The following is a 26748-nucleotide window of genomic DNA, read 5'->3' as shown; positions in this document are numbered from 1 at the left end:
GAACTACTTGGACCCTCTCTGATGAAACTCAAGCCATTTCAACAAAAACATTTCTTTAAACATCAAGGTAATGTGCCAGAACACATCAATGACAAAAGATTTGGTCAGCTAAGGAATCTGGCTTAATAGCTAAACACTTGAGACCATAAACCAGTCACGTTACAGCTTACAACAAACATCTTCACCTGTCCAAAACCAAGGTGAAACTAGAAAAAAGTATTACTAATCTGCTTTGAGAAGGCTGAGATTTGAAGATTGCAGTGTGAAAACCAACTCAGGCAGGAAAGTCCATGACACTCTTTATCTCCAGTTAACCACAAAAAGCCAGAAGTGGGAGCTATGGGTCAAGTGGTAGAGTGCCAGTCTTTTTTTGTTTGTTTGTTATTGTTGGTCATGGGACTTGCACTGAGAGCCTGACTGCTCTTCCTTAGCTTTTCAGCTCAAGGCTAGTGCTCTACCACTTGAACCACAGGCCACTTCTGATTTTCTTTTCTTTTCTTTTCTTTTTTTTTGCCTGTCATGGGACTTGAACTCTGGGCCTAGGCACTGTTCCTCAGCTCTTCAGCCAAAGCTATCACTCTACCAATTGAGCCACAGATCCACTTCTGGTTTTCTGGTAGTTAATTGGAGATAAAAGTCTCATGGGGACTTTTCTGCTTAGGCTGACTTTCCCCCAGAGACCAGAGCACATGGCAGCCTCCGCTATAGGTAGCAGCAGGGTCTGGGGCGTAGGAAGTGAGTGAGGTAGCATTCTTTTTTGTTGGTGGTAGTGGTGGTTGTGGGGCCTGAACTCTGGGCCTGGGCACTGTCCCTCAACTCTTTAGCTCAAGGTTAGCACTCTACAACTTGAACCACAGGGCAACTTCTGGTTTTCTGGTAGTTTATTGGAGATAAGAGTTCAGGGAAGGGGCTGGAAAGGTGGCTCAGTGGTAAAGTGCTTGCCTTGCATGCATGAGGCCCTGGGTTAGTGTTCAAGCTTCATGACTGACAAAAAAAAAAAAAAAAAAAAAAAAATCTATAATCTTGCTGGGAATGTGGCTTAGTCATAGAGTGCTTACCTAGCATGCATGAAGCCCTGTGTTTAATTCCTCAGTAGCACATAAACAGAAAAAGCCAGAAGTGGCATTGTTGCTTGAGTGGTAGAGTATTTGCCTTGAGCTGAAGAGCTGAGGGACAGCGCCCAAGCCCTGAATTCAAGCCCCAGGATTGGCAAAAAAAACTAACTAAAAAAACCCCCAAAAGTGTAATGTTTTAAGACATTCTTCCCACAGATAACTGCAAAGCTTATTTCTTCACTTCCTTCATGTCTCTGTTCACTTATTACCTTTTTTGGGGGGGGTGGAGGGGGGGTGTCCGGTCGTGGGGCCTGAACTCTGGGCCTGGGCGCTGTCCCTCAGCTCTTCAGCTCAAGGCTAGCACTCTACCACTTGAGCCACAGCGCCACTTCTAGCTTTTTTCTTTTTGCTTATGTGGTGCTGAGGAATCGAACCCAGGGCCTCATGCATGCAAGGCAAGTGCTCTACCGCTGAGCCACCTTCCCAGCCCTACTTATTACCTTAATAGAAAGGACTTTCCAAGCCACTTATCCTATTATTTTTTTAAATGGTAGCTTCTCCTTGTACTGTGCTTCCTAATTTCTTTCTCTTTCTTTGGTGGGTTGTAGGACTTGAACTTAGGGACTGGGTGCTGTCCCTGAAACTTTCTGCTCAAAGCTAGTGCTCTCTCAGTTTTCTTTTTTTTTTTTTTGGGGGGGGGGGTCCGGTCCTGGGGCCTGAACTCTGGGCCTGGGTGCTGTCCCTCAGCTCTTTAGCTCAAGGCGAGCGCCTTACCACTTGAGCTACAGGGCCACTTCCGGTTTTCTGGTGGTTTATGGGAGATAGGAGTCTCACGGTCTCTCCTGCCCGGGCTAGTTTTGAACCGCAATCCTCAGATCTCAACCTCCTGAGTAGCTAGGATTACAGGCGTGAGCCACCAGCGCCCAGCTCTCTCAGTTTTCTAGTAGTTAATCGGAGATAAGAGTCTCATGAACGGGGCTGGGAAGGTGGCTCAGTGGTAGAGTGCTTGCCTTGCACGCATGAGGCCCTGGGTTCGATTCCTCAGCACCACATAAGCAGAAAAAGCCTGTGGAGCCACAGGTAGAGCGCTAGCCTTGAGCTGAAGAGCTGAGGGACAGCGCCCAGGCCCAGAGCTCAGGCCCCACAACTGGACACTCCCACCCCAAAAAAAAAAGAGTCTCACAGACTTTCCTGCCTGAGCTGGCTTTGAACCTTGATCCGCAGATCTCAGCCTGCTGAGTAGCTAGGATTACAGGTGTGAGCCACCGGCGCCTGGCTATCCTTGAGATTCTTTTTTTTTTTTTTGGGTCCGGTCGTGGGGCCTGAACTCTGGGCCTGGGCGTTGTCCCTCAGCTCTTCAGCTCAAGGCTAGCGCTCTACCACTTGAGCCACAGCGCCACTTCTGGCTTTTTTCTTTTTTTTTTATGTGGTGCTGAGGAATCGATCCCAGGGTCTCAGGCTTGCAAGGCAAGCGCTCTACCACTGAGCCACCTTCCCAGCCCCTCCTTTATATTCTTATTTCCAATATACCACCAGAAAAACTGGAACTGGCACTGTGGCTCAAGTGGTAGAGCGCTAGCCTTGATCTGAAGAGCTGAGGGACAGCGCCCAGGCCCAGTGTTGAAGCTTCACAACTAACTAAAAAAAAAAAATAAAAAAGTCTTATGGACTTTGCTGTCTGAGCTAGCTTTGAACCATGATTCTCAGATCTTAGCCTCCTGAGTAGCTAAGGCATGAACCACTAGTACCTGGCATGCTTTCTATATTCTTTTATGCTGCCTTTTCTCTGTCTTATCATCCACCATTTATTTTCTTACCTCTAGTATTGAGGCTCCATGAGGGCAGGAACTTTTCTATTTCTTAATCACTGAGGTTTCTACAGTGTATAGCATATAATGAAAACTCAATAGTTATTTCAAATATCTATGAAGAACAATAATACTGTTATTCATTAATGGGTAACTATATACTGAGCATTATTCTAAGTACATATGTTGGTTCATTTGACCTTCACAGCAGTCCTATGTGGTAGATGGGATTATTCATAATGAGGAAAGTAACATAGATATAGTCTACCCAGCAATAGATAGGACCGAATCTGTTGAGTATTTGCCTCACACATCCTAGGTAAACACACTCTACCAGCTAAACTCCCAGTTCCCAATGAATCATCTTCTAATGCTTAATTCTATTTTATTTATCTTCAAGTTTGAAAAAATGGCTAAAACTATCACATTTACATACATTTTGATACTGGAAACAGGATTCAGTAACAAATCATATTTAAATTCTATAAAGAACAGCTAATAAAACATTATAGAGAACAGACTAGGAAAGGAATAAGCTATAATTTTCTTTTTCATTAAAGAGAAGCACCCTCTCCCAGCTCCTACTTCTGTTTTTTCTGGTGGTTAATTGTAGATAAGAGTCTCACAGGGCTGGGAAGGTGGCTCAGTGGTAGATCTCTTGCTTGCCTTGCATGCCTGAGGCCCTGGGTTCGATTCCTCAGCCCCACATAAGCAAAAAGAAAAAGCCAGAAGTGGCGCTGTGGCTCAGGTGGTAGAGCGCTCGCCTTGAGCTGAAGAGCTGAGGGACAGCGCCCAGGCCCAGAGTTCAGGCCCCACAACCGGACCCAAAAAAAAAAAAAATAGAGTCTCACATACTTTCCTACCCGGACTGATTTTGAACTGTGACCTTAGAGCTCAAACTCCTGAGTAGCTAGGTTGCAGGCGTGAGCCACCAGCTCTGGACCTACTAAGCCATTTATCTTCCTCATTCTCAATGCAAAGAAATAAAACACAATGGAAGAAAAATATGTTCTCACTATTTTTCACAATAAAAGGGCTGCTGGGGCTGGGAAGGTGGCTCAGTGGTAGAGCGCTTGCCTTGCATTCATGAGGCCCTGGGTTCGATTCCTCAGCACCCCATAAGCAAAAAGAAAAAAGCTGGAAGTGGCGCTGTGGCTCAACTGGTAGAGCGCTAGCCTTGAGCTGAAGAGCTGAGGGACAGTGCCCAGGCCTAGAGTTCAGGCCCCATGACCAGACCCAAAAAAAGGGGGGGGGCTGCTGCACCCTTGCAGCCTGGAAGTCCTGTATAATAGGGAGCACTCAATAGGGAGCACTCAATGGCTTGAGTGGATCAATGCAGTGTTTTGATTCTGATCCACTGAACAGGATCCTATCCATATGTGGTGACTGCACTAACTCCATGCTGGTAGTGACAGACTGAACCATTTCAGATTATCCCCATGATCCCCAGATCTCTCTAAATAAGAAAAGACTTTACAAAGGAAATGTGATGCCTGATCTGTCTATAAATTATACCTATAGGCTGATTCTTTAATATAAGATGGGAAAGGGGGCCCTTTCCTACAGACATTATTATTATTGTGGTCTAAAGATTGCTAGATTGACTTGTGATTTTTTTTCTTTTTCTTTTTTGTTTTTTTTTCAGTCATGGGGCTTAAACTCTGGGCCTGGGCACTGTCCACTTGAGCCACAGGGCCACTTCCAGGTTTTCTAGTGGTTAATTTGAGATAAGAGTCTCACAGACTGTCTTTCTCTGGCTGGTTTTTTAACTGTGATCCTCAGATCTTAGCCTCTCCAGTAGCTAGGATTATAGGCATGAACCACCAGCACTGGGCTGAGGAGTGTTTTTGTAACAAGATAAGCTATAAGTCAAAACCACCATCAGATTAAGAAACTTCCACAACTTCCATCAATTCTTGAAACAATGGAGCAAGTTCCTTTTCTAGGCTGACAATTAGTCCTGTTTTGGCATTTCTACCAGCTATGAAACTCACCACAAGAGGTAAACAATTGAACTACATGGTAAGTGTTATAGTAACTCGTGATGCTTTTTTTTTTTTTCTTCTTCTTTTTTTCTGGGTCCCGGGATGGGGCCTGAACTCTGGGCCTGGGCACTGTCCCTCAGCTCTTCAGCTCAAGGCTAGCGCTCTACCACTTGAGCCACAGCCCCACTTCTGGCTTTTTTGTTTTGTTTTGTTTTCGTTTTTGTTTGTTGGGTCCGGTCGTGGGGCATGAACTCTGGGCCTGGGCGCTGTCCCTCAGCTCTTCAGCTCAAGGCTAGCGCTCTACCACTTGAGCCACAGTGCCATTTCCGGCTTTTTTTCTTTTTGGTTATGGGTGCTGAGGAATCGAACCCAGGGCCTCATGCATGCAAGGCAAGTGCTCTACCACTGAGCCATCTTACCAGCCCTCATGATGCTTTTATTCTTTGAAAGTCCAAGTTTGCTCCCTTGGTCTGTTGCAGGACAAAAGTAGATAAGAAACCAAGTTGCAAAGCATGCTCTGGAGCACTTTCATTGGTCACTTTAATAACAGGTCCTCTTATCTCTATTCCATACTACAATAGCATGGAGTCTTTCAAAACTTGGTAACTTCTTCTTCTTCTTTCTTTACTTTTATTATTGGCATCAGCTGGGGCTATAGTAGCCTTAAACATAATGCACTGAGGGACAGGAGAAAAAGAATGAGGAAAAGGACAAAGGAGGCAAACAGGAACAGTGGTGAGGATCTGTAATAAAAACTCTTAATTCATAGGCTTGTTTTGGCATTTTGATATCCAATGCCCCCCCTGCCCTGGTAACTTCTTACATAGGAATTGCTTTAGGTCCTTTTCCTCTAAGTCTCAGATTCAATATCAGTTCAATAGAGATAATCATAGAATCTACAGCATGACACTACTATTAAAGTTTATTGAGGTGTATTATTAGCATACATCTGCCATCAATCTTGCATTCCTGGGTTTCTTGGTCACTGGAATATCCCCACTGTACTTGAGCTAAACACCGTCCCCAACAAGCTGCTGTCACATGATTCATAACCTCGTCCATGATCCCTGAAGCATTTGCTAAGCCTTCATGGCCAAGTTAATGCAGATTTTTTTTTGCCAGTCCTGGGACTTGAACTCAGGGCCTGGATGCCATCCCTGAGCTGCTTTTGCTCAAGGCTAGCACTCTAGCTCTTGAGCCATAGCGCCACATCCATATTTTTCTGCTTATATAGTGCTGAGGAATCAAACCCAGGGCCTCATGCATGCAAGGCAAGTACTCTACCACTGAGCCACATTTCTAGCCCAATGCTGTTTTTTGGTTGTTGTTGTTTTTTGTTGTTGTTGTTGGTCATGGTGCTTGAACTCTGGGCCTGAGTGCTGTCCTTTAGCTCTTTAGCTTAAAGTGAACACTCTACCACTTGAGCCACAGCACCACTTCCGGTTTTCTGGTGTTTTATTGGAGATAAGAGTTTCACAGCTTTTCCTGCCCAGGCTGGCTTTGAATCGTGATCCTCAGATCTCAGCTTCCTGAGTAGCTAGAATTACAGGCATGAGCCACCAGCACCCAACAATGCTAGTATTTTTTTTTTTTTATTGAGATTATATGTAGCCCATCCTCAGGTTGTTTTAGTTATACTCAAATTACTGTATATTAAGTTAGAGGCCAGTAAATGCATACATGGAGCTGTCTAGGTTGAGGTGTTTAGCTGGGATTTTAAAGAGCTAGGGCACTGGCAGCTCATAAGATTAGGTTATCTGTGGTGATCAGCCAGGCCCAGTCGCCTTTTCTCAGAGTCCTGGACAGGAAATACTACATGTTAGCCCAATGAGCTCCTTTCCCATAGCTTCGCATATTCCTTCCCCCTTCCATAGCTGGTGTACTCCCTTCCTAGACAACACTAGGCCCATGTAGTAAAGGCAGTAAATAATCAGCCTCCAACCCCCTTTACCTTGGGATGGCACTTCTCTGGGGCAGCTACCACCATAGAAGGCAGCAAGAGCCCCTTGGAGTGACCTTCAGGTCTGGGCAGCTACAGGACCCCTTATCTACTACTTGGGCAGCAGCCATAAATGCTAGTCTGCCATGATGAAGCTCCTGGTCCTCATATCTACACCAGAGTCTCCGCCTCCTAGCCCCTTCTAACCCCTCCTAGCCTCAGTAGGCTACATGTTCACCTGAGACAATAGCCAGCACTTCTCATTTCTCTCATGTGACAAGGGGTCTTGCCAGCCCCTTTGCTGGCAATAAACCTTTCTTTGTTCTTTGTACCTGGATGTCTGCGTGGTTTTCTGGCAAAAGTCTAATAATTTAACACTAGACACAAGTGAAGTTCATAGATCTGGAAGGATTTTAGAACCTAGAGATCTATCATGGGAAATGTTGATTTATCACTAGGGAAATGCTTATTTATTACTTCATTAAGGTAGCGAGCCATCGGAGCCCAGTGTACACAGCTTTTTTTTGCCCATACTGGTCTTGAACTTCCCTATGTCCACTTCCCAAGTCAGGAGGACTACACTGTGCCTAGCTGATACTTCCTTTAGCGACTTCCCTCTGCCAATTATCCATTCACACAGCAAGACCTCTAATTTATTTATGAGAGAGGGAGATGGAGAGAAAGAAAGAGAGAGAGAAAGAAAAAGAAAAGAAGGAAGGCAGGAAGGAAGAAAAGAAAGAAAGAAAGAAAGAAAGGAAGAAAAGAAAGAAAAGAAAGAAAGAAAGAAAGAAAGAAAGAAAGAAAGAAAGAAAGAAAGAAAGAAAGAAAGAAAGAGAAAGAAAGAAAGAAAGAAAGAGGGCTGGGAAGGTGGCTCAGTGGTAGAGAGCTTGCCTTGCATGCCTGAGGCCCTGGGTTCGCTTCCTCAGCACCACATAAACAAAAAGAAAAAAGCTGGAAGTGGCGCTGTGGCTCAAGTGGTAGAGCGCTAGCCTTGAGCTGAAGAGCTGAGGGACAGCACCCAGGCCCAGAGTTCAGGCCCCACGACCAGACGCCCCCCCCCAAAAAAAAAAGAAAAGAAAAAGGAAGGAAGGAAGGAAGGAAGGAAGGAAGGAAGGAAGGAAGGAAAAGGGATTCAGGGCCTAGAGCTTACTAGGCAAGTTTCCGTTGAAGCATGTGTTGTCATCTTTTTTGTGTCCATGTTAGTACTAGGGTTTGAATGAGGGCTTGGGCACTGTCTCTGAGCTTTTTTGTTGAAGTCTGACCCTTTACCACACCCCTATTTCCTGGTTAATTGGAGATAAGAGTCAGTCTGAGCCTAGCACTGGTGGCTCACGCCTGTAATCCTAGCTACTCAGGAGGCTGAGATCTGAGGATCACAGTTCAAAGTCAGCCTGAGCAGGAAAAGTCTGTGAGATTCTTATTTCGAATAAACCACTCAGAAAACTGGAAGTGGCACTGTGGTTCAAGTGGTAGAGCACTCCCCTTGAGCTGAAGAACTGAGGGACAGTACCTAGGCCCAGACTTCAAGCCCAGGACCAAAAAAAGAGTCTTTCTGAGTAGGCTGGCTTTGAACCATGATCTTTATATCTCAGCTTCCTGAATAGCTAGGATTACAGGTGTCAGCCACTGGTTCCTAGCTCATTTTACTTTTAAAACTTCTGTTTAGTCCACATCTCATTGTATTCACTACAATTGTATTTGATCTTGCCACTTTTTTTTGGCTTGAATTTAGTGGAATCATTTTCTAACTGATAATATATTCTCCTTTCTCTAAATCCATTTCACACAGTGAACTTAAACTAGAACCCACAGTACGATTATTTACACTTTATTAGCTGCTGGATTATTTGGAGTGAAAGAATAAAGTCCATCTTTCTTTCCTTCCTTCCTTCCTTCCTCAGTCCTGGGCACTGTCCCTGAACAACAACAACAACAACAACTTTCCTCCTCCTCCTCCTCCTCCTCCTCCTCCTCCTCCTCTTTCTCCTCCTCTTCTTCTTCTTCTTCTGTTGGTTGGTCGTGGGGCTTGAACTCAGGATCCTGGGTGCTGTCCCTGAGTTCTTCAGCTTCAAGGCTAGTGCTCTACCACTTGAGCCACAGTACCACTTCTGGTTTTCTGGTGGCTTATTGGAGATAAGAGTCTCATGGGGGCTGGGAAGGTGGCTCAGTGGTAGAGCGCTTGCCTTGCATGCCTGAGGCCCTGGGTTCGATTCCCCAGCACCACATAAGCAAAAAGAAAAAAGCCGGAAGTGGCGCTGTGGCTCAAGTAGTAGAGCGCTAGCCTTGAGTTGAAGAGCTGAGGGACAGCGCCCAGACCCAGAGTTCAGGCCCCATGACCGGAACCAAAAAAAAAAAAAAAAGAGTCTCATGGACATTCTTGCACTCTACCACTAAGCCACATTCCCAGTCCATAAAGTTTTCTCCCTCCCCCAACCCACCCCCAGTTCTCTGGTCTCCTTTGGTACCATCCTCTCTCATTTTGTGCCAGTCATGCTGGCTTTCGTTCAATTCCTCCCCAGTGCCAAGCTTTTTTCTCAGTTAGGGACTTTGCACATACTGTTCTTTTGCTTCCTTTCCTCCCTCCTTGCCTGGCCAATTTGTTGTGGTCTTTCAGTCTTAGCGGGAGCTCATTTTCTCAGGGAAAATTTCTTTGGTTTCTCTGAGGAGGCTATTTTTACTTCCTTATTGCCCTTTGCACAACTGTAATTGGACAACTATTTGAATAGCTATTTACATAGTTTATTTTCCTTAACTAGTCTATAAACTTCAGGGGATAGTGTCAAGACTTTCTCATCTACACAATGCCTGGCCCCAATAAATGGTTTTAAAAGAAAGATTCAGGCCTGGGAAGGTGGCTTAGTGGTAGAGTGCTTGCCTAGCATGCCTGAAGCCCTGGGTTCAATTCCTCACTACCCATCAACAGAAAAAGCTGAAAGTGGTGTTGTGGTTCAAGGGGCAGAGTGCTAGCCTTGAGCAAAATAAGCTCAGGGACAATGCCTAGGCCCTGAGTTCAAGTACCAAGACTGGTCAAAAACAAACAAACACTCAGAGAGAGAGATTGAAGTTAGGCACTGGGTGACTCACACCTGTAACCCTATCTACTTAGGAGGTTGAGATCTGAAGATGACAGTTCAAAGCCAGCCCAGTGATAGGAAAGTCCTTGAAATTCTTCTCTCCAGTTAACCAGCAAAAAGCTAGAAGTGGAGCTGTGATCCAAGTGGTAGAGTACCAGGCTTGAGTAAAAACACTAAAGGACAGTGCCCAGGTCCCAAGTTCAAACTCTACTACTGGCATTTTCACCTCTCCCCACCAAAAACAAAGAGAGAATGCTCTATCTGCTTTGTGACAGAGCTAAAATAGAATCTAGATCCATTTCCAGTTTAGTATTCTTTTCTCTAAGCCATAAAATGACATCATACATTCTAGACTTTCCTTCCTTTTTCCTCGTGATTAACTATATCACTCTCCCAAGTTTTGTTTCTTCAGGAGCCCCTTACATTCTATCAGGTAAATGAATCCAGTTCTCTAAGGCTATTTATATTTTAACTGGGAATTCCTGGAGAAAAGAAAACAATCCCTTAGGAACTAATCAAAATGTCTTGTACCATGAAGATATTATTGGAAGGAAAGAAGTTTTTACACACATCCCTTAATGAGATCACAAGAAAGGAACCTGTAATGTGTTAGACATGGTCTCATGTCTTTTTTTTTTTTAAACTTTATCTTGTGACAAACCTGTTAGGTAGGTATTATTATCCCCTTTATTAGATGAAGAAATCTGAGCAGTTAAGTACCTTCTGTAAGGTTGCACTTGTGATGAGGAGGCTAGGATTTAGATACTCCCACTCCCAGAATATAACTCCTGGTCTAATCCTCTTTGTACAATATACTATGCTATCTTCAAGTTTCAGCAACTGCTAACACAGTTTGTATATAAATCTGGTCATGGGGTTGACTGGCTGATTATTGTTAATAAAAAGTATTGCTTGTTGGATGCCAGTGGCTCATGCCTTTAATCCTAGCTACTCGGAAGGCTGAGCTCTGAGGAAGTGCAGTTTGAAGCCAGCATGGGCAGAAAAGTTTGTGAGACTCTTTTTTTTTTTGGGTCCGGTCATGAGCCACAGTACCACTTCTGGCTTTTTTCTTTTTGCTTATGTGGTGCTGGGGAATCAAACCCAGGGCCTCAGAGGCATGCAAGGCAAGTGCTCTACCATTGAGCCATCTTCCCAGCCCCAGTTTGTGAGACTCTTATCTCCAATAAACTACCCAGAAAAAGCTGGAAGTGATTTTGTGGCTCAAGTGGTAGAGTGCTAACCTTGAGCACAAAGAGACTCAGGGACAGTGTCCAGGACTGGCAAAAAAAAAAAAAAGTATTGCTAGATTTCTTTCATTGGTAGGATCTATATTCTGACACTTGATATTTTATTCTCTCTACTGAATGTCCTTCACTTTATTCAGGAAGTATAACTGTCCTTATTCATCTCAACTATAAATGTGATTATAGGTAGGAAAAAAATGCCTTAGACAAATTTATGATATAAAAATGCAAAATGCCATTTATTTTACTCTTGAGTCCATGACAAATTTATGATATAAAAATGCGAAATGCCATTTTACTTGAGTCCATGAAAGTCTCCTCCATGTAATGATCGATGGCATTAGCTGGACAACTAATATCATTCCTTATCTGTTTACCATTATTTGCAACCTGGAAAGCTTCTAGAAGGACTTGCTTAGTAGCAAATGTCTTAGCAAAGGGTAGGCATTCTTCTGACTGAAAATGCTTAGCCCATCCTTAGGATTCTGGTTCCTAAATTTCTCTCTCCTGGGGTTGAACTGTGAACCTGTTGAGATCGAGTACACTTTTTTTTTTTCAGGGTTCTATTATTTTAATCTCAGTGGGGTTCGGTTTGGGACAGGGGACAGAAAGAAGACATCAAGACATTAAGAGCCATGATATGTTGCAGATGTGCTGTAACAGTGTTAGAGAAGTCGAAGAGGACATGGGACTCCTGGGAATGCAAGGGGGAGAACTAGGAAGTCTTCTGTAGTAACAGGACAGAAATAGTAAAAGCAGTTGTTCTGGGCTGGCGCTGGTGGCTCACCTCTGTCATCCTAGCTACTCAGGAGGCTGAGATCTGAGGATCCCCGCAAGCACTGCTATTTGATAGCTTTGTAACCTCAGGCTGTTACTTAATCTCTGTTTTCAAAGTTGTAAAATGGAGACAACTAGGGGAGACTGATAGCTACTTTGAAGTTGCTGAATGCCTTTAATGTATTTGAAATCACTTCAGGACAATGGTGGCTCACAGCAGGTATTGAAATAATGTTAATTTTCTTCCTCAGATCAAGGACATTTCCTCTTAAAGTCCATAGATTTTTTCGGTTCCCTGAAAATACACGGAAAGATTTGTGCACATGTAAGAGAGGTGTATTTTTCCCTGAAATAAAGTCCACAACTTAACAGTATTTTGGGGTCAGCGACTTCACTAACAAACGACTACATATTCTCTTCCCTTCAATATTGAGACCCCACACACACACAGGAGACCCCGATTGTGTGTGTGCGTGTGTGTGTGTCTGCGCAAGCGCGCGCGTGATTTCTCTCTAGGTACTCTTTGCAATCCCTTAACGGAGGAAGGTAACCGTGTTCCTAGGAATGCAGGATGTCTCCTAGGAGCAGAGATCCCAAGAAGTTTCCCTAGGCTCTAGGCCTCTCTATGGATTCCTTCCTAAATAGAGGTGGGGGGCAAGAGGCTATCATTTGCAGCTGGGAAGCATTGTTATTTTAAGATCTGCAGAGGCCAATTCCAAACTGTGAAACTGTGTTCTTGTTTGCAGGTTTTCTTAAGCTAAAGGGCTCCTCTCGCCAGGTGTTAGTCAAAACCTCGTGGTGCGACCCTCACTCTCTAGGCCCCAATCCGGAGGCGGTGGGGGCGGGGAGGCCGCGCGCGCCGCTTCCGCTCCTCCGACCCAGCAGAGGGCGCTGCGACGCCACCTCTTCCTTCCCGGGGTGCTTCGCGCCATGCCCCTTCCGCGTGGGTGAGTGAATGTGAGAGTCAGCGCTCCAGCCGCGCGCGCGCGCCGCCCGCCTCCGTCGCTCGGCGCCCTTATTCCGGCTGTAAGGAGCGGGCACGCGCGCGGGAGCATAGAGACGGGCGTTGAGCTGTGGAGCTAGAGCGCCGCCGAGTCGGAGCCGGAGCCCGAGCCGCGCGCTGTGTCTCTGCTGCGTCCGCCGAAGCTCCCGAGTGTCAGGGACAAAAGCCGCCGCCGCGCCGCCTGCTCCCGCCGCCGGGGCTCATCCGCTGCCGCCGCCGCTGCCCTGAGGAGAGTCCGCCACCGTCGCCACCCGTGAGGATTCGCGAGCCATGTCGGCCAGCAGCCTCTTGGAGCAGGTACAGGCCCAGCCCGCATGTCTCGGCCATTGTGTGAGGCGACACGGAGTCCGACTAGGCCCGGGCCCGCCGCCCCCAGCCGGGCCGAGCCGCGGCGGCGCCTCTCGCGGGCCGGGTTTCGGGCCTCTCCCGCCGGCCGCGCCCAGCGCCTCGCGCTCGGCCCGCTCTTCCCGCTCCTCCCCGGGGCTTCGCAGCCCACCGGCCGCGCCGCGCTCCCTCCCCTCCGCGGGCCTGGTTTTCCCTCTTCGTTTCCTTCCCCTTCCTTGAAGCGCTGTTCTCCTGGCGTCGCCGCTGGCGCGTCCCCCGCTTTTTCTCCCCGCGGCCTCGCCGGCCTAGCGCCTTTCCCCGCCTCCGGTTTCCAGCCTCCCCCTCACCGCCACCACCATCACCATTCCTGAACCTCCCCTCGGGCCCGCTCCTTTATCCCCGTCGCGGGCCCTGCGCTCATTTGTCTTTCCTTTTCCGTTTCTTCCCGGACAACTTGCTGCTCGGCTCACGTTCCCTTCGCCCACAGAGACCAAAAGGTCAAGGAAACAAAGGTAAACCCCGCTTGGGGCTGGTGGTCCCGGGGAGGTGGGGGGGGGCGGAGGGACATCGGGGAGTCGGGGGTCTCCGGGAAGCGCCCCGAAGAGAGGACCTTTTGGAAGCTGCTTTTTAGTTCGCAGGTGCCTCGCGCTAAGTATTTGACCCTTAGCGGTGTGTTCTCGCAGCTGGCGAACAGCGTTTTAGTTCCCCAGGACTAATTTCATTAAGGGTAGGGGTGGGTTCGGTTTTGAAAAGCCCCAGGTCCTTCGTTTCCTGTAGATCTTAGAAGGCCTTTGTTTTTCATCCTCGTGGATCACTTTCTGGAAGTAACTCACATGGGATGGGGGAGGGGGAGCGGGAGGAATTGAAATCTAGAAGAGCCAGTAAAATGACCTTTTTCGATTAAACTTGCTCCGCGTGGAGGGAGACTTGTTCTCTGACGGATTTTGCTTCGGCCTTCCCTCTCTCATCTCTGCCCCTTGTAGGTTCAAACTGAGTTTGCCTCTGAACTAGGGAAGGTTTTCTCTGGTTAGCATATATTTGGCTGACTTGAGAGGGAGATTGTAGGGTTGGTACCTTCTTAACTGGATTTTTTTTCTTTAGTACAAAATGGATCTGTACATCAAAAGGATGGATTGAACGATGATGACTTTGAACCTTACTTGAGTCCACAGGCAAGGCCCGTGAGTAGTTGACCATTTTACCTCTGATGAAAGTGTGTTGTGTACTGTTGTTTCTCTGACCTATCAGTAAATCTGGGGGGTGGGGGAGGAATCACCTCATACCTATTAACATGTTATAAAAGAGTTGTAAACAAATGTTAAGACAAGATTCTCAGCCTTCTTTTCAGCAAACTTAAGTGGTACTGATGGTATTTTACTGTATCTTAAGAGTAAATGTTTATTTGTAGTTATTTCTTTAAAAAGAACATAACAGTGGAAAATTTTAGTAATATGCCTTTGCTAGTTAATTGGCAATTGTTCTGAATTTTCATTCCCAAAAACTTTTTTTAGGAAATTAAGGTAATAATGTGTGATGGGAAAAAATTATAGTATAATATCTCAATTTCATTCACTGCTACAAAACTGCCTGTGTTTTTTTCTCTGGTCACTAGTGTGCACTTACTAGAACTATTTTGAAGTTGGACTCTTGGTATTTTGAGTTGAGCTATATATTTAACATACAGATGAACTTTGTGTACCTCTGACTTCTTAGTGAGGTGAGGTCCAGCATTTTTGAAATGAAGTTGAAGAAGATGAAAATATTTAGTGCAAAGTCAGAGTTGGAATATTGAGGGTAAGGGCTTAGAGTGTAGCCCAGTGGTTAGTGGGTAGAGGTATTTGTAGAATAATGTCTTCTAGTAAGATGATTTGTGTGTAGGTTCTGTTAATATGATCTGTTCATGAAGAAACTTGTTAGCTTTAAGCAGTTGATTTATATTATCTCAGGTCCCAAAGACAGTCACAAGGCTTTTGCCAATAGACTTCTGCAGATTAATAGATCAGAGAAATGGCATTATCTTTTCCATGATATCCTAAAAGATCAAGAACTTTATGGGACATTGTATAAATCACAACATACCTAATATGAAATACAGTTGGTAATCTTAAGTAATTTGATACCCATATTTGGACATCTTTGGAGATGATTCTTAAATTTTTGGAGAAACTTTCTTCATTGAAAGTGCAAGTGATTGGTGGGGGGGGGTTTACAGACAACTAGAACAAGAAGAGTAGGGAAGTAGAGAATGAACTACTAATAGGTTCCTGTTATTGAAGTAGTTTGCTTACATAATCATTATAACAGGGAGAGTGGGAACATTAAGAAACATAATTCTAGATAGTTCTTGTAAAACATTGTGTAATTGAGATTTTCAAGCTCTGAGGCATGTGGGAACCTGCCAGTTCAGGTGTACACATTCACCTATGTCTTGGCGTAGTCTGTAATATTAAGTGTGTTTTGTTTTTCTTTGTCAAGTAAGCCATAGCTTAAATGCCGGTTTGAAAAAGTTGAAGGAAAGTATAAATCTTGGGTAAGTAGATGAAGAAGAATGACCTTAGGGATCTTTTCTTTTTTCCTTTCCCTTTTTTTGTAGCTTATTATCTAGAGTAACTAATATATTTTTTTTTGTGGTTATAGTGCTGGTGGGATCTCAAACATGTCAAAACATGCTTTTTTTTTTTGACTAGTTGGGCATGAACTCAGGGCCTGGCACTATCCCTGAGTTTCTTCTGCTCAAGGATAGCACTTTTATCACTTGAGCCACAGCACCACTTCTAGCTTTTTCTGTGTATGTGGGACTGAGGAATTGAACCCAGGGCTTCATGAATTCTAGGCAAGCACTCTACTACTAAACCACATTCCCAGCCCCAACAAACTTAAGAAGAAAAATGTTACTGGCATTATATAAGCCTGCTATCATTTGAGCTATGCTACCAGCCTCAATTCATGTACTCTTAAACCACTTCTTAATGTATGTATTTATTTTTTGTTTAGTTGGTTCTAGGGCTTGAACTCAGGACCTGGGTGCTACTGTCCCTGAGCTTTTTTTTTTTTTTTGGTCGGTTGTGGGGCTTGAACTCGGCCTGGGTGTTGTCCCTCAGCTCTTCAGCTCAAGGCTAGCGCACTCTACCACTTGAGACACAGCGCCACTTCCGGCTTTTTCTGCTTATATGGTGCTGAGGAATCAAACTCAGGGCCTCATGCATGCTAGGCAAGCACTCTACCACTGAGCCACCTTCCCAGCCCCTCCCCTCCCCTTTTTTTTTTTTTTTGCCAATTGTGGGGCATGAACTCTGGGTCTGGGCACTGTCCCTCAGCTCTTCAGCTCAAGGCCAGTGCTCTACCTCTTGAGCCACAGCACCACTTCTGGGTTTTAGTGGTTTCTTGGAGATCAGAGTCTCACGAACTTTTCTACCTGGGCTGGCTTTGAACCATGATTCTCAGATCTCAGCCTCCTGAGTAGCTAGGATTATAGATAGGCGTGAGCCACCGGTGCCCAGCTTCCTGAGCTTTTTTTGCTCAAAGCTAGCATTGTATCACTTGAGCTATACTGCTTTACCTCTGGCTTATTTTGTAGTTAATTGGAGATAAAAGTGTCAAAGACTTTCTGGCTAGTCTTGCCTGGGTTGGCTTCAAATGCAGGGCTCAGTTCTCAGCCTCTTAAGTAGCTAGGATTACAGGCATGAGCACCAGTACCCAGCTGTTAAACCAATTTTTTTTTAATCACCTTATATTAGACTACTTCAAACCCAATCCATTGATAACAGACTGAGTTTCTTTCTTTCTTTCTTTTTTTGCCAGTCCTGGTGCTTGAACTCAGGACCTGGGCCCTGCCCATGAGCTTCTTTTACTCAAAGCTAGCACTCTACTACTTGAGCCATAATGCCTCTTCGGGCTTTTTCTGTTTATGTGGTACTGAGGAATCAAGCCAAGGGCTTCATGCATGCTAAGTAAGCACTCTACCATTAAACCACATTTCCCAGCCCAGGCTTAGTTTCTTAAATGTAATGGATTTGGGTGTGTGGAAATTTTAAAAGTAGGTTTGAAAACTTTTAAACTTGAGGGTATGTGGAAAGACTAAAACCTTTTTTATTTAAGTAGTTGTACAAGAGGGTTACTATTCAAATTTAAATTGTAAGGAAAATTTAAATTGGTAAAAACAGCCATTTTATCAAATCTCCTGAAAAATTTTAATATTGAAGAGGTATAGTTTAGTGGTTAAGGAACATAGCACTGTGGCATGAGATAATAGAAGCTTAGGGCCTAAGGTACTTATGATCATCCAAGAGTCTTTAAGAGCAAAGCTAATGAATTGATAATGGATTTATATATTACCAGAACTATTACAGTTGTGGCAAACTATGCTAATTTGAGTTGAGCTGTATCTCTGTCTATGGAGACTTCATTTTGTGTACTCTGGCTTTTAAGGGATTATACTGTGAGTTATAGAATTTATTTAAAAAATTAGTTCTCCTAGGGGCTGGGAAGGGGCTCACTGGTAGAGTGCTTGCCTTTGATTCCTCAGCACCACATAAGACGGAAAAGGTGGAAGTGGCGCTGTGGCTCAAGTGGTAGAGAGCTAGCCTTGAGCTGAAGAACTGAGGGACAGTGTCTAGGCCCAGAGTTCAGGCTCCATGACTGACCAAAAAAAAAAAAAATCCTAATGTGAAAGCTAGTAGTATATAAATCCACAATCTTGATTATGTAGGATGTTTTATTTTTTATTTTTTTGTCGGTCGTGGGGCTTGAACTCTGGGCCTGGGCGCTACCTCAGCTCTTCAGCTGAAGGTGAGCAGAGCAAGCACTCTACCATTTGAGCTACAATGCCACTTCCGGTTTTCTGGTGGTTTATTGGAGATAGGAGTCTCAGAATTTTCCTGCCAGGGCTGGCTTTAAACCGAGATCCTCAGATCTCAGCCTCCTGAGTAGCTAGGATTATAGGCGTGAGTCACCAGTGCCCAGCAGGATATTTTAAAGTACATAGACTTACCTTTAGAAATTTATTTAGTTGGTTGTGCGGACTGAACTCTGGGCCTGGGCGCTGTGCCTCAGCTCTTCAGCTCAAGGTTAGCATTCTACCACTTGAGCCACAGTACCACTTGCGGCTTTTTTTGCTTATGTGGTGCTGAGGAATGGAACCCAGGGCTTCATACATGCAAGGCAAGTGCTCTACCACTGAGCCTCCTTCCCAGCCACACTTTTTCTTCTTATTTCAGGTCCTCTGGAAGATAATTGTCTCCTTTTCAGGTTATAGTTAAAAGAGTGACATCTGTTGGTGGTTTGCCCAACAGAGTAAACTATATGTAATGAATATTGCCTTTTGATTTAATAGTGAGAAATGGCTGTACAGACGTTTGGGCTAGAGCTTGAAGTTTCTGATTCTTTTTCTTTTGTCTCAGACCTGTTAATGTGGTTTAGGAAACTCTTGAACACTGATCTTCGGTTTCTGAGATCCAAAATCACCTCCTCCCACACCCCCTCTTCACACTGGGGTTTGAACTCAAAACTTTGTACTTGTTGGGCAGGCACTCTACCACTTGAGCCATGCCTCCAGCTACAAAGTTAATTGGTTTTTATGAGTTTACCTGGCATTGGTGGCTTATGCCTGTAATACTAGCTACTCAGAAGGCTGAGATCTGAAAATCACAGTTTGAAGCCAACCCAGGCAGGACTTTTTTTTTTTTTGTTGTTGTTGTTGTTGTTTGTGGGGCTTGAACTCTGGGCTTGGGTGCTGTCCCTGCGCTCTTCAGCTCAAGGTGAGAGCGCTAATGCTTGAGCCACAGTGCTACTTCCGGTTTTCTAGTGGTTTATTGGAGATAAGCGTCTCACGGACTTTCCTTGCCTGGGCTGGCTTTGAACTGCGATTCTCAGATCTCAGCCTCCTGAGTAGCTAGGATTACAGGCATGAGCCACCAGTGCCTGGCCCAGGCAGGACTCTTAACTTTAGTTGACCACCAAAAAGCCAGAAGTATAGCTGTGACTCAAATGGTAGAGTGCTAGCCTTGAGCAAAAGAAGCTTAGGAACAGATTCCAGGCCCTGAATTCATGCCCCCTGCACAGAAAATAAATAGATAAGGTATCTGAATTTATAGAGATTACTTGAATATGCAACTCTTACAGTAATGGCTAAAATATTTGAATTGTGTGATTTATGGGGAAAGAACTGTCCTGATGTTACTTTTTGTTTTATTTGCCTTATTTTTTTTTTCTTCCACAGAATAATGCATATACTGCCATGTCAGACTCATACTTACCCAGTTACTACAGTCCCTCTATTGGCTTTTCTTATTCTTTGGGTGAAGCCGCTTGGTCTACTGGGGGTGACACAGCCATGCCATATCTAACTTCTTATGGACAACTGAGCAACGGAGAGCCCCACTTCCTACCAGATGCAATGTTTGGACAACCAGGAGCCCTAGGTAGCACTCCATTTCTTGGCCAGCATGGTTTTAATTTCTTTCCCAGTGGGATTGACTTCTCAGCATGGGGAAATAACAGTTCTCAGGGACAGTCTACTCAGAGCTCTGGATATAGTAGCAATTATGCATATGCACCTAGCTCCTTAGGTGGAGCCATGATTGATGGACAGTCAGCTTTTGCCAATGAGACCCTCAATAAGGCTCCTGGAATGAATACCATAGACCAAGGGATGGCAGCACTGAAGTTGGGTAGCACAGAAGTTGCAAGCAGTGTTCCAAAAGTTGTAGGTTCTGCTGTTGGTAGTGGGTCCATTACCAGTAACATCGTGGCTTCCAGTAGTTTGCCTCCAGCTACCATTGCTCCTCCAAAACCAGCATCTTGGGCTGATATTGCTAGCAAGCCTGCAAAACAGCAACCTAAGTTGAAGACCAAGAATGGCATTGCAGGATCAAGTCTTCCACCACCCCCAATAAAGCATAACATGGATATTGGAACTTGGGATAACAAGGGTCCTGTGGCAAAAGCCCCTTCACAGGCTTTGGTTCAGAATATAGGTCAGCCAACCCAGGGTTCTCCCCAGCCTGTAGGTCAACAGGCCAACAATAGCCCACCAGTGGCTCAGACATCAGTAGGGCAACAGACACAGCCGTTGCCTCCACCTCCACCACAGCCTGCCCAGCTCTCAGTCCAGCAACAAGCAGCTCAGCCAACCCGCTGGGTAGCACCTCGGAACCGTGGCAGTGGGTTCGGTCATAATGGGGTGGATGGTAATGGAGTAGGACAGTCTCAGGCTGGTTCTGGATCTACTCCTTCAGAACCTCACCCAGTGTTGGAGAAGTTGCGGTCCATTAATAACTATAACCCTAAAGATTTTGACTGGAATCTGAAACATGGCCGGGTTTTCATCATTAAGAGCTACTCTGAGGACGATATCCACCGGTCCATTAAATATAACATCTGGTGCAGCACAGAGCATGGTAACAAGAGACTGGATGCTGCTTACCGTTCCATGAACGGGAAAGGCCCCGTTTACTTACTTTTCAGTGTCAACGGCAGTGGACACTTCTGTGGAGTTGCAGAAATGAAATCTGCTGTGGACTACAACACGTGTGCAGGTGTGTGGTCCCAGGACAAATGGAAGGGTCGTTTTGATGTCAGATGGATTTTTGTGAAGGACGTTCCCAATAGCCAACTGCGACACATTCGCCTAGAGAACAACGAGAATAAACCAGTGACCAACTCTAGGGACACTCAGGAAGTGCCTCTGGAAAAAGCTAAGCAGGTGTTGAAAATCATAGCCAGCTACAAGCACACCACTTCCATTTTTGATGACTTCTCACACTATGAGAAACGCCAAGAGGAAGAAGAAAGTGTTAAAAAGGTAACCAGCTTACCATTCTTAAGATGTTTTAGGGAAGGAGAAGGGACCAGAGAAAGGAGAAGTATTATAGTGAATGGCCATCAAAAGCTCTGTAAATAACACAGTATCATTTAATAGTTCAATGCTTTATGAAGCTATAATTGGTCTTAATATTTGAACCTTACTGTGAAGGAAATATGAAAACATTAGTAAAGGATAGAAATACAGGCTTAGGGACTGGGAAGGTGGCTCAGTGATAGAGTGCTTGCCTTGCATGCATGAGGCCTTGGGTTCAATTCCTCAGTACTGCATAAGCATAAAAAGCCAGAAGTGGCTCTGGCTTAAGTGGTAAAGCTGAAGAGCTGAAGGACAGCACCCAGGCCCAGGGTATAGGCCCCACAACCGACAAGGAAAAAAAAAAATACAGGCTTAAAAGGAAAGCAGAAACAACACAAATTCACATTACTTGGTACAGAAAGAGGTGAAGAATGAGTGAAAGGGGGCTGGGAAGGTGGCTCAGTGGTAGAGCGCTTGCCTTGCATGCCTGAGGCCCTGAGTTTGATTCCTTAGCACCACATAAGCAAAAAGAAAAAAGCCGGAAGTGGCGTTGTGGCTCAAATGGTAGAGCATTAGCCTTGAGCTGAAGAGCTGAGGGACAGTGCTCAGGCCCAGAGTTCAAGCCCCACGACCGGACCCCCCCCCCCCCCAAAAAAAAAAGAATGAGTGAAAGAAATGCAAAAGAAATTGACAGGATAGAATGATAGAGACTTTAGGAAAAAAGATAAGAGGCTGTGAAATCACAGAGAAAACTAATTGTTGGTCTTGATGGAATTCTGTGATTATTTTCAAGAGTTGGTATGTCAGCAACTCCTGAAATATGTCTAAAAATTTCAGTACCCAGGGCCTTGTGAATGTTAGGCCAGCACATTACACTAAATCACAGAATTTTTTTTTTTTTTTGTCGTGGGGCATGAACTCGCTTGGGTGCTATCCTTCAGCTCTTCAGCTCAAGGAAAGCTCTCTACTGCTTGAGCCACAGCTCCACTTCCCACAAAGTTTATCACCAGAAAAATTAATCTCACCAGAAAAAGATAAACTTTTTTTTTTTTTTTGGTAGTGGTATTGGGAGCTTGAATTCAGGGACTAGGTATTGTCCCTGAGCTCTTTCGCTTAAGGTTAGCACTCTGCCATAGCTCCTCTTCCAGCTTACTTATGGTTAATTGGAGATAAAAGAGCTGGCTTCCAACTGTGATTCTTAGAGCTCAGCCTCCTGAGGAATTAGTAGTATTACAGTTGTGAGCCACTGGTACCAAGCTTGCTTTTAACATTCCTAAAGAGCCACTTTCCTCTGATTCAGTTGTAATAAGAAGGCATATTGGATAGATTTAGGGAGAATGAGCCCAAAGTAGAATTGGATAAATGTCTGTATGTATCTGTGTATCCATTTATCTAAACATCTAATCATCCCCAGTCATGAGGCTTGAACTTGGGGCTTGAACTCAGGCTTAGGATGCTGTCTCTGAGCTTTTTTGCTTAAAGCTGATGCTATACTACTTGAGCCACACCCCTACTTCAAGCTTTTTGTTTTGCTGGTTAATTAAGAGTCTCAAGGAGTTTTTCTGTCTGGACTGGTTTTGAACTGTGATCCTCAGATACCAGCTTCCTGAGTAGCTAGGATTAGAGGCTTGAGCCACCACTGTCCAACTCAGACATTCTGAAATATAGGAAGGAAGTGGAAAGATTATGGACAAGAACATTTTTCTTTGAAGAGAGGTATACCTTAATGTTTGAGAGAATTATGCACTGTTAGACTTCAATGTAAAATAAAACATGCCAATCTTAAATTTTTCTTTTTTTTTTTTTGGTCCGGTCGTGGGGCCTGAACTCTGGGCTTGGGCGCTGTTCCTCAGCTCTTCAGCTCAAGGCTAGTGCTCCACCACTTGAGCCACAGTGCCACTTCCAGCTTTTTTCTTTTTGCTTATGTGGTGCTGAGGAATCGAACCCAGGGCCTCTTGCATGCAAGGCAAACGTTCTACCACTGAGCCACCTTCCCAGCCCCTTAAATTTTTCTTAATTAAAAAAAATTTATAGGGATCTTGTATACGGTGAAGGATCTGGGCACTCATTGTTGTCTATGAAAACATTGAGCATTAGAGAAGGTTGAGGGGTCTTTTTCTTTTTTTTTTGGCCGGTTGTGGGGCCTCAACTCTGGGCCTAGGCTCTGTCCCTCAGCTCTTCAACTCAAGGCTAGTGCTCTACCACTTGAGCCACAGCCCTACTTGTGGCTTTTTCTGCTTATGTGGTGCTGAGGAATCGAACCCAGGGCTTCATTCATGAAAGGCAATCACTACCACTGAGCCACCTTCCCAGCCTCTGAGGGGTCTTTTTCTACTTGGAGATGATGTGTGAGTGTTGAACTAAAGTGGGAATAGGTTTTGTTTTGTTTTGTTTTGTTTTTTGGCCAGTCCTAAGGCTTGAACTCTAGGCCCTGGGCACTGTCCCTGAGCTGCTTTTGCTCAAGGCTAGCACTCTACCACTTGAGCTTTAGGGTCACTTCTGGTTTTTTGTGTTTATGTGGTACTGAAGAATTGAGCCCAGGGCTTCATGCGTGCTAGGCAAGCACTCTACCACCAAGCCACTTTCCCAGCCCAAGGATAGTTTTATCTTGCCTTCTAGAGCAACAGACAAATGAGAAATGGAGGGCTGGGGGCAAGGGAAGCAGAGTTGAAACCCCAAGATTTCAAAAACAAAAAAACAGGTCCTAAAAGCATTAAAGGCTAAGTGGCAGATTATTGTCACTTTGCTGACAGGAAAAAGTGCATTGTCCTTTAAATTCCTTTCTTCCCTCAAAATGGGACATAAAATCTGCCTTGATCTTTTTGCAAAAGATAGTTTACTGATTGTTTTTGCTAAATGTCTGAAGGATTTGAAGATTAACTTTTCAGGCTTTTGTTTCTGGAAGAATAGGAAAGAAGGTCATGACCTTTTCCTAATCGTGTATTGACATAACACTGATAAATGAGAAAGAGTGTGGCCATCTAGGTCTTGTGGAAACTGTTTTATGAATTTATTTTCCTTCATCCTGCAAATTTCTGTTCTATATCTTTTGATTAAAAGCAGGAAGGCAAAGATGAATTTTAAGGAAGGCACAACATAGATGTCAAGATAAACTGTTTGGGACTCAGTAGGGAAATATATATCTAAAAATGAAGTTAGGAACTGGGTGTTGGTGGCTCACTCTTATAATCTTAGCCTACTTCCAAGGCTGAGATGTGAAGATGGAGGTTTGAAGCCAGCCCAGGCATAGAAATCTGAAAGACTCCTTTCCCCATAACCAGCAAAATGCTAAAACTGGAGAAGTGACTCACCTGGTTAAAAGTGTCAGCTGTGAGCAAAAAGCTGGGCTAGCTTTGAGTTCAAGCTCCAGAACTAGCACAATTAAAAGAAAAATAAAATAGGAAAAACATGTTGATGTGTGTATGTATGAATTAATGTTTATTTGGTGGTACCAAGATTTGAATTGACCTTAAGCTTTTTTTTTGTTTTTGGTGGGTCGTGGGGCTTGAACTCAGGGCTTGGGCAATGTCTTTATGCTCTTTTGCCTAAGGCTAATGTTCTACCACTTTAAGTCACAATGCTACTTCTGATTTTCTGTGGTTAATTGGGTAAGAATCTCATAGACTTACCTGCCCTGGCTGGCTTTGAACCTTACCCTCCTCTGACCTTGAGTTTTATTAGTCAACATTTCTACCACTTGAGTCATGACTCCAGCCCTTGTTGATTTATTTTTATTTTTATTTATTTTTAATTTTTTTTTTTTTTGTCGGTTGTGGGGCTTGAATTCTGTGCCTGGGCACTGTCCTTCAGCTCTTAAGCTCAAGGCTAGTCCTCTACCACTTGAGCTACAGCACGCACCACTTACAGTTTTCTGGTGGTTTACTGGAGATAAGAGTCTTCTAGACTTTTCTGTCCGGACTGGCTTTGAACCTCTATCCTCAGTTCTCAGCCTCGTAAGTGGCTAGGATTACGGGCGTGTGCCCTTGTTAATTTATGTTGATTAATTTTGTGTATACACAGCTGGGGAATGAAACCGAGGGCCTCACACGTGCTCCATTGCACTGTATCCTCAACTCCACTGCACTGTAGCCCCTAACTGTTGGGTACTCCTAACTGTGTCTGGCTATTTATTTTGTGCTGGTCCTAGGGCTTGAATTCAGGGCCTGGGTGCTATCCCTGAGCTTCCCCCCGCCCCACCCCCCCCCGCCCCCCCCAGGGCTAGTGCTCTGCCACTTCAGCCAAAGCTCCACATATGACTTTTTGATCAATTAGAGATTAATTAGAGGTAAGAATCTCATGCACTTTTCTGTACAGGCTGGCCTTTTCTAGATCTGAGTAGCTAGTATTGTGAGCCAGAACTCCGAGCTTTTTTTACTTTTTAAATTTTTATTTGACTTTTTATTTTTATTTTTTATTTTTTGGGTCCGGTCATGGGGTCTGAACTCTGGGCCTGGGCACTGTCCCTTAGCTCTTCAGCTCAAGACTAGTGCTCTACCACTTGAGCCACAGCACCACTTCGGCTTTTTACATTTTGCTTATGTGGTGCTGAGGAATCGAACCCAGGGCTTCATGCATGCAAGGCAAGCGCTCTACCACTGAACCACCTTCCCAGCCCCTACTTGACTTTTTATTTTTAAAAATTTTTTAGTATATATTTTTTATTGTAAAGATACTGTACAGAGGGGTTACAGTTATGTGAGTTTTTTTATTTTTTGATAAGACCTTAGCTCTGGCTGTGTGTGTAACTAGGGATTGAACTCAGCCTCCTGCTTAAGCACTCTACCTACTTTGAGTTGTAATCAAGGATATATTGGATTAAATTCACTAATATGCTTCAGTGAGTGATAATTGAACTTCATATTAGTAGGGTAATAGTCTTAGGTGACAAGCCTTGTAATACTTTATTCTTAGAATGAATGCAATAATAAAAACTTTAGAGCTTTGTTAATAGGATTCAATGGTAGAGTGCTTGCCTAGTTTGCACCAGGGTCCTGGCTCTATCCTCTACCCCCCCTCCAAAAAAAAAAAAAAAAGATAATGGTTCTTTTTCAGAATGATTTCCATGATGATTCCTGGTAAATGAGTGTCCTAATTGTTCTCATGATGGTAAACACACACCAGATTAAAATTAGAAATAACTGTGTCAGATTACTTTTTAGGTTTACTTTGTGCAAGGAGAAATTATAGAGGTTTCAAGAAAAGTTTTTGTAGACCCAGATATTATTTCAGTCTGTATTGTACTCATTTGGTTACTGTTGTTATCCTTTACATCCTTATATAACCACTGGTGGACTCTTACAGTCTTTATTATGCTTCCAGAAGGAAGCAAATTTTGTTAAAAATGGTTCTTAGCTCATTGATGCACTAGACTTAGAAGATGGTATGTGTGTGCCTGCCTTTGTATTAATTACAGGAATGAAAAAAAAATCATGGAAAATAGGGTAGCAACTCGGTAAATAACTTCAGTAAGTAAACATCATCCTGAAGGTGATGTCACAACTGTTCTAAAATTCCATGGTTGGGAACATATCTTGGCAGAACCAGATGGCCATTTTTATCTAGTATTACTGATTTACTCTGTCACATAGAACCTTTATTGGACTTTTCTGGCTTCATACTTCCAAGCAAATTTTTAGTGACTTTTTGTTGTTGTTGTGGGGCTTGAACTCTGGGCCTGGATGCTGTCCCTCAGCTCTTCAACT

General features: G+C 44.3%; 1 protein-coding gene and 1 pseudogene across 1 annotated transcript in view; one reads left to right on the top strand and one right to left on the bottom strand.

Annotated features, from left to right (window-relative positions):
• Nucleotides 1-4749: 4749 nt before the first annotated feature.
• LOC138837971 (ragulator complex protein LAMTOR3-like) lies at nucleotides 4750-5804 on the bottom strand (annotated as a pseudogene).
• A 7022-nt stretch (nucleotides 5805-12826) lies between these two features.
• The window catches only part of Ythdf2 (YTH N6-methyladenosine RNA binding protein F2), a 38931-nt gene continuing 25009 nt past the window's right edge, over nucleotides 12827-26748 (top strand). Inside the window, exons 1-4 of the mRNA XM_070037448.1 lie at nucleotides 12827-13182; nucleotides 13697-13721; nucleotides 14311-14390; nucleotides 19427-21010. Of these exons, the coding sequence (XP_069893549.1) occupies nucleotides 13156-13182; nucleotides 13697-13721; nucleotides 14311-14390; nucleotides 19427-21010 (1716 nt within the window). The 5' untranslated portion in view covers nucleotides 12827-13155. The remainder of the gene's footprint in view (nucleotides 13183-13696; nucleotides 13722-14310; nucleotides 14391-19426; nucleotides 21011-26748) is intronic.

This window comes from Dipodomys merriami, unplaced genomic scaffold, assembly GCF_024711535.1.
Source record: "Dipodomys merriami isolate MVZ:Mamm:240054 unplaced genomic scaffold, mDipMer1.0.p SCAF_28, whole genome shotgun sequence".
In the NCBI taxonomy this organism is placed as follows: Eukaryota; Metazoa; Chordata; class Mammalia; order Rodentia; family Heteromyidae; genus Dipodomys; species Dipodomys merriami.
Note: the sequence above shows the minus strand (reverse complement) of the source record. Positions and strands in the feature narration are given on the sequence as shown.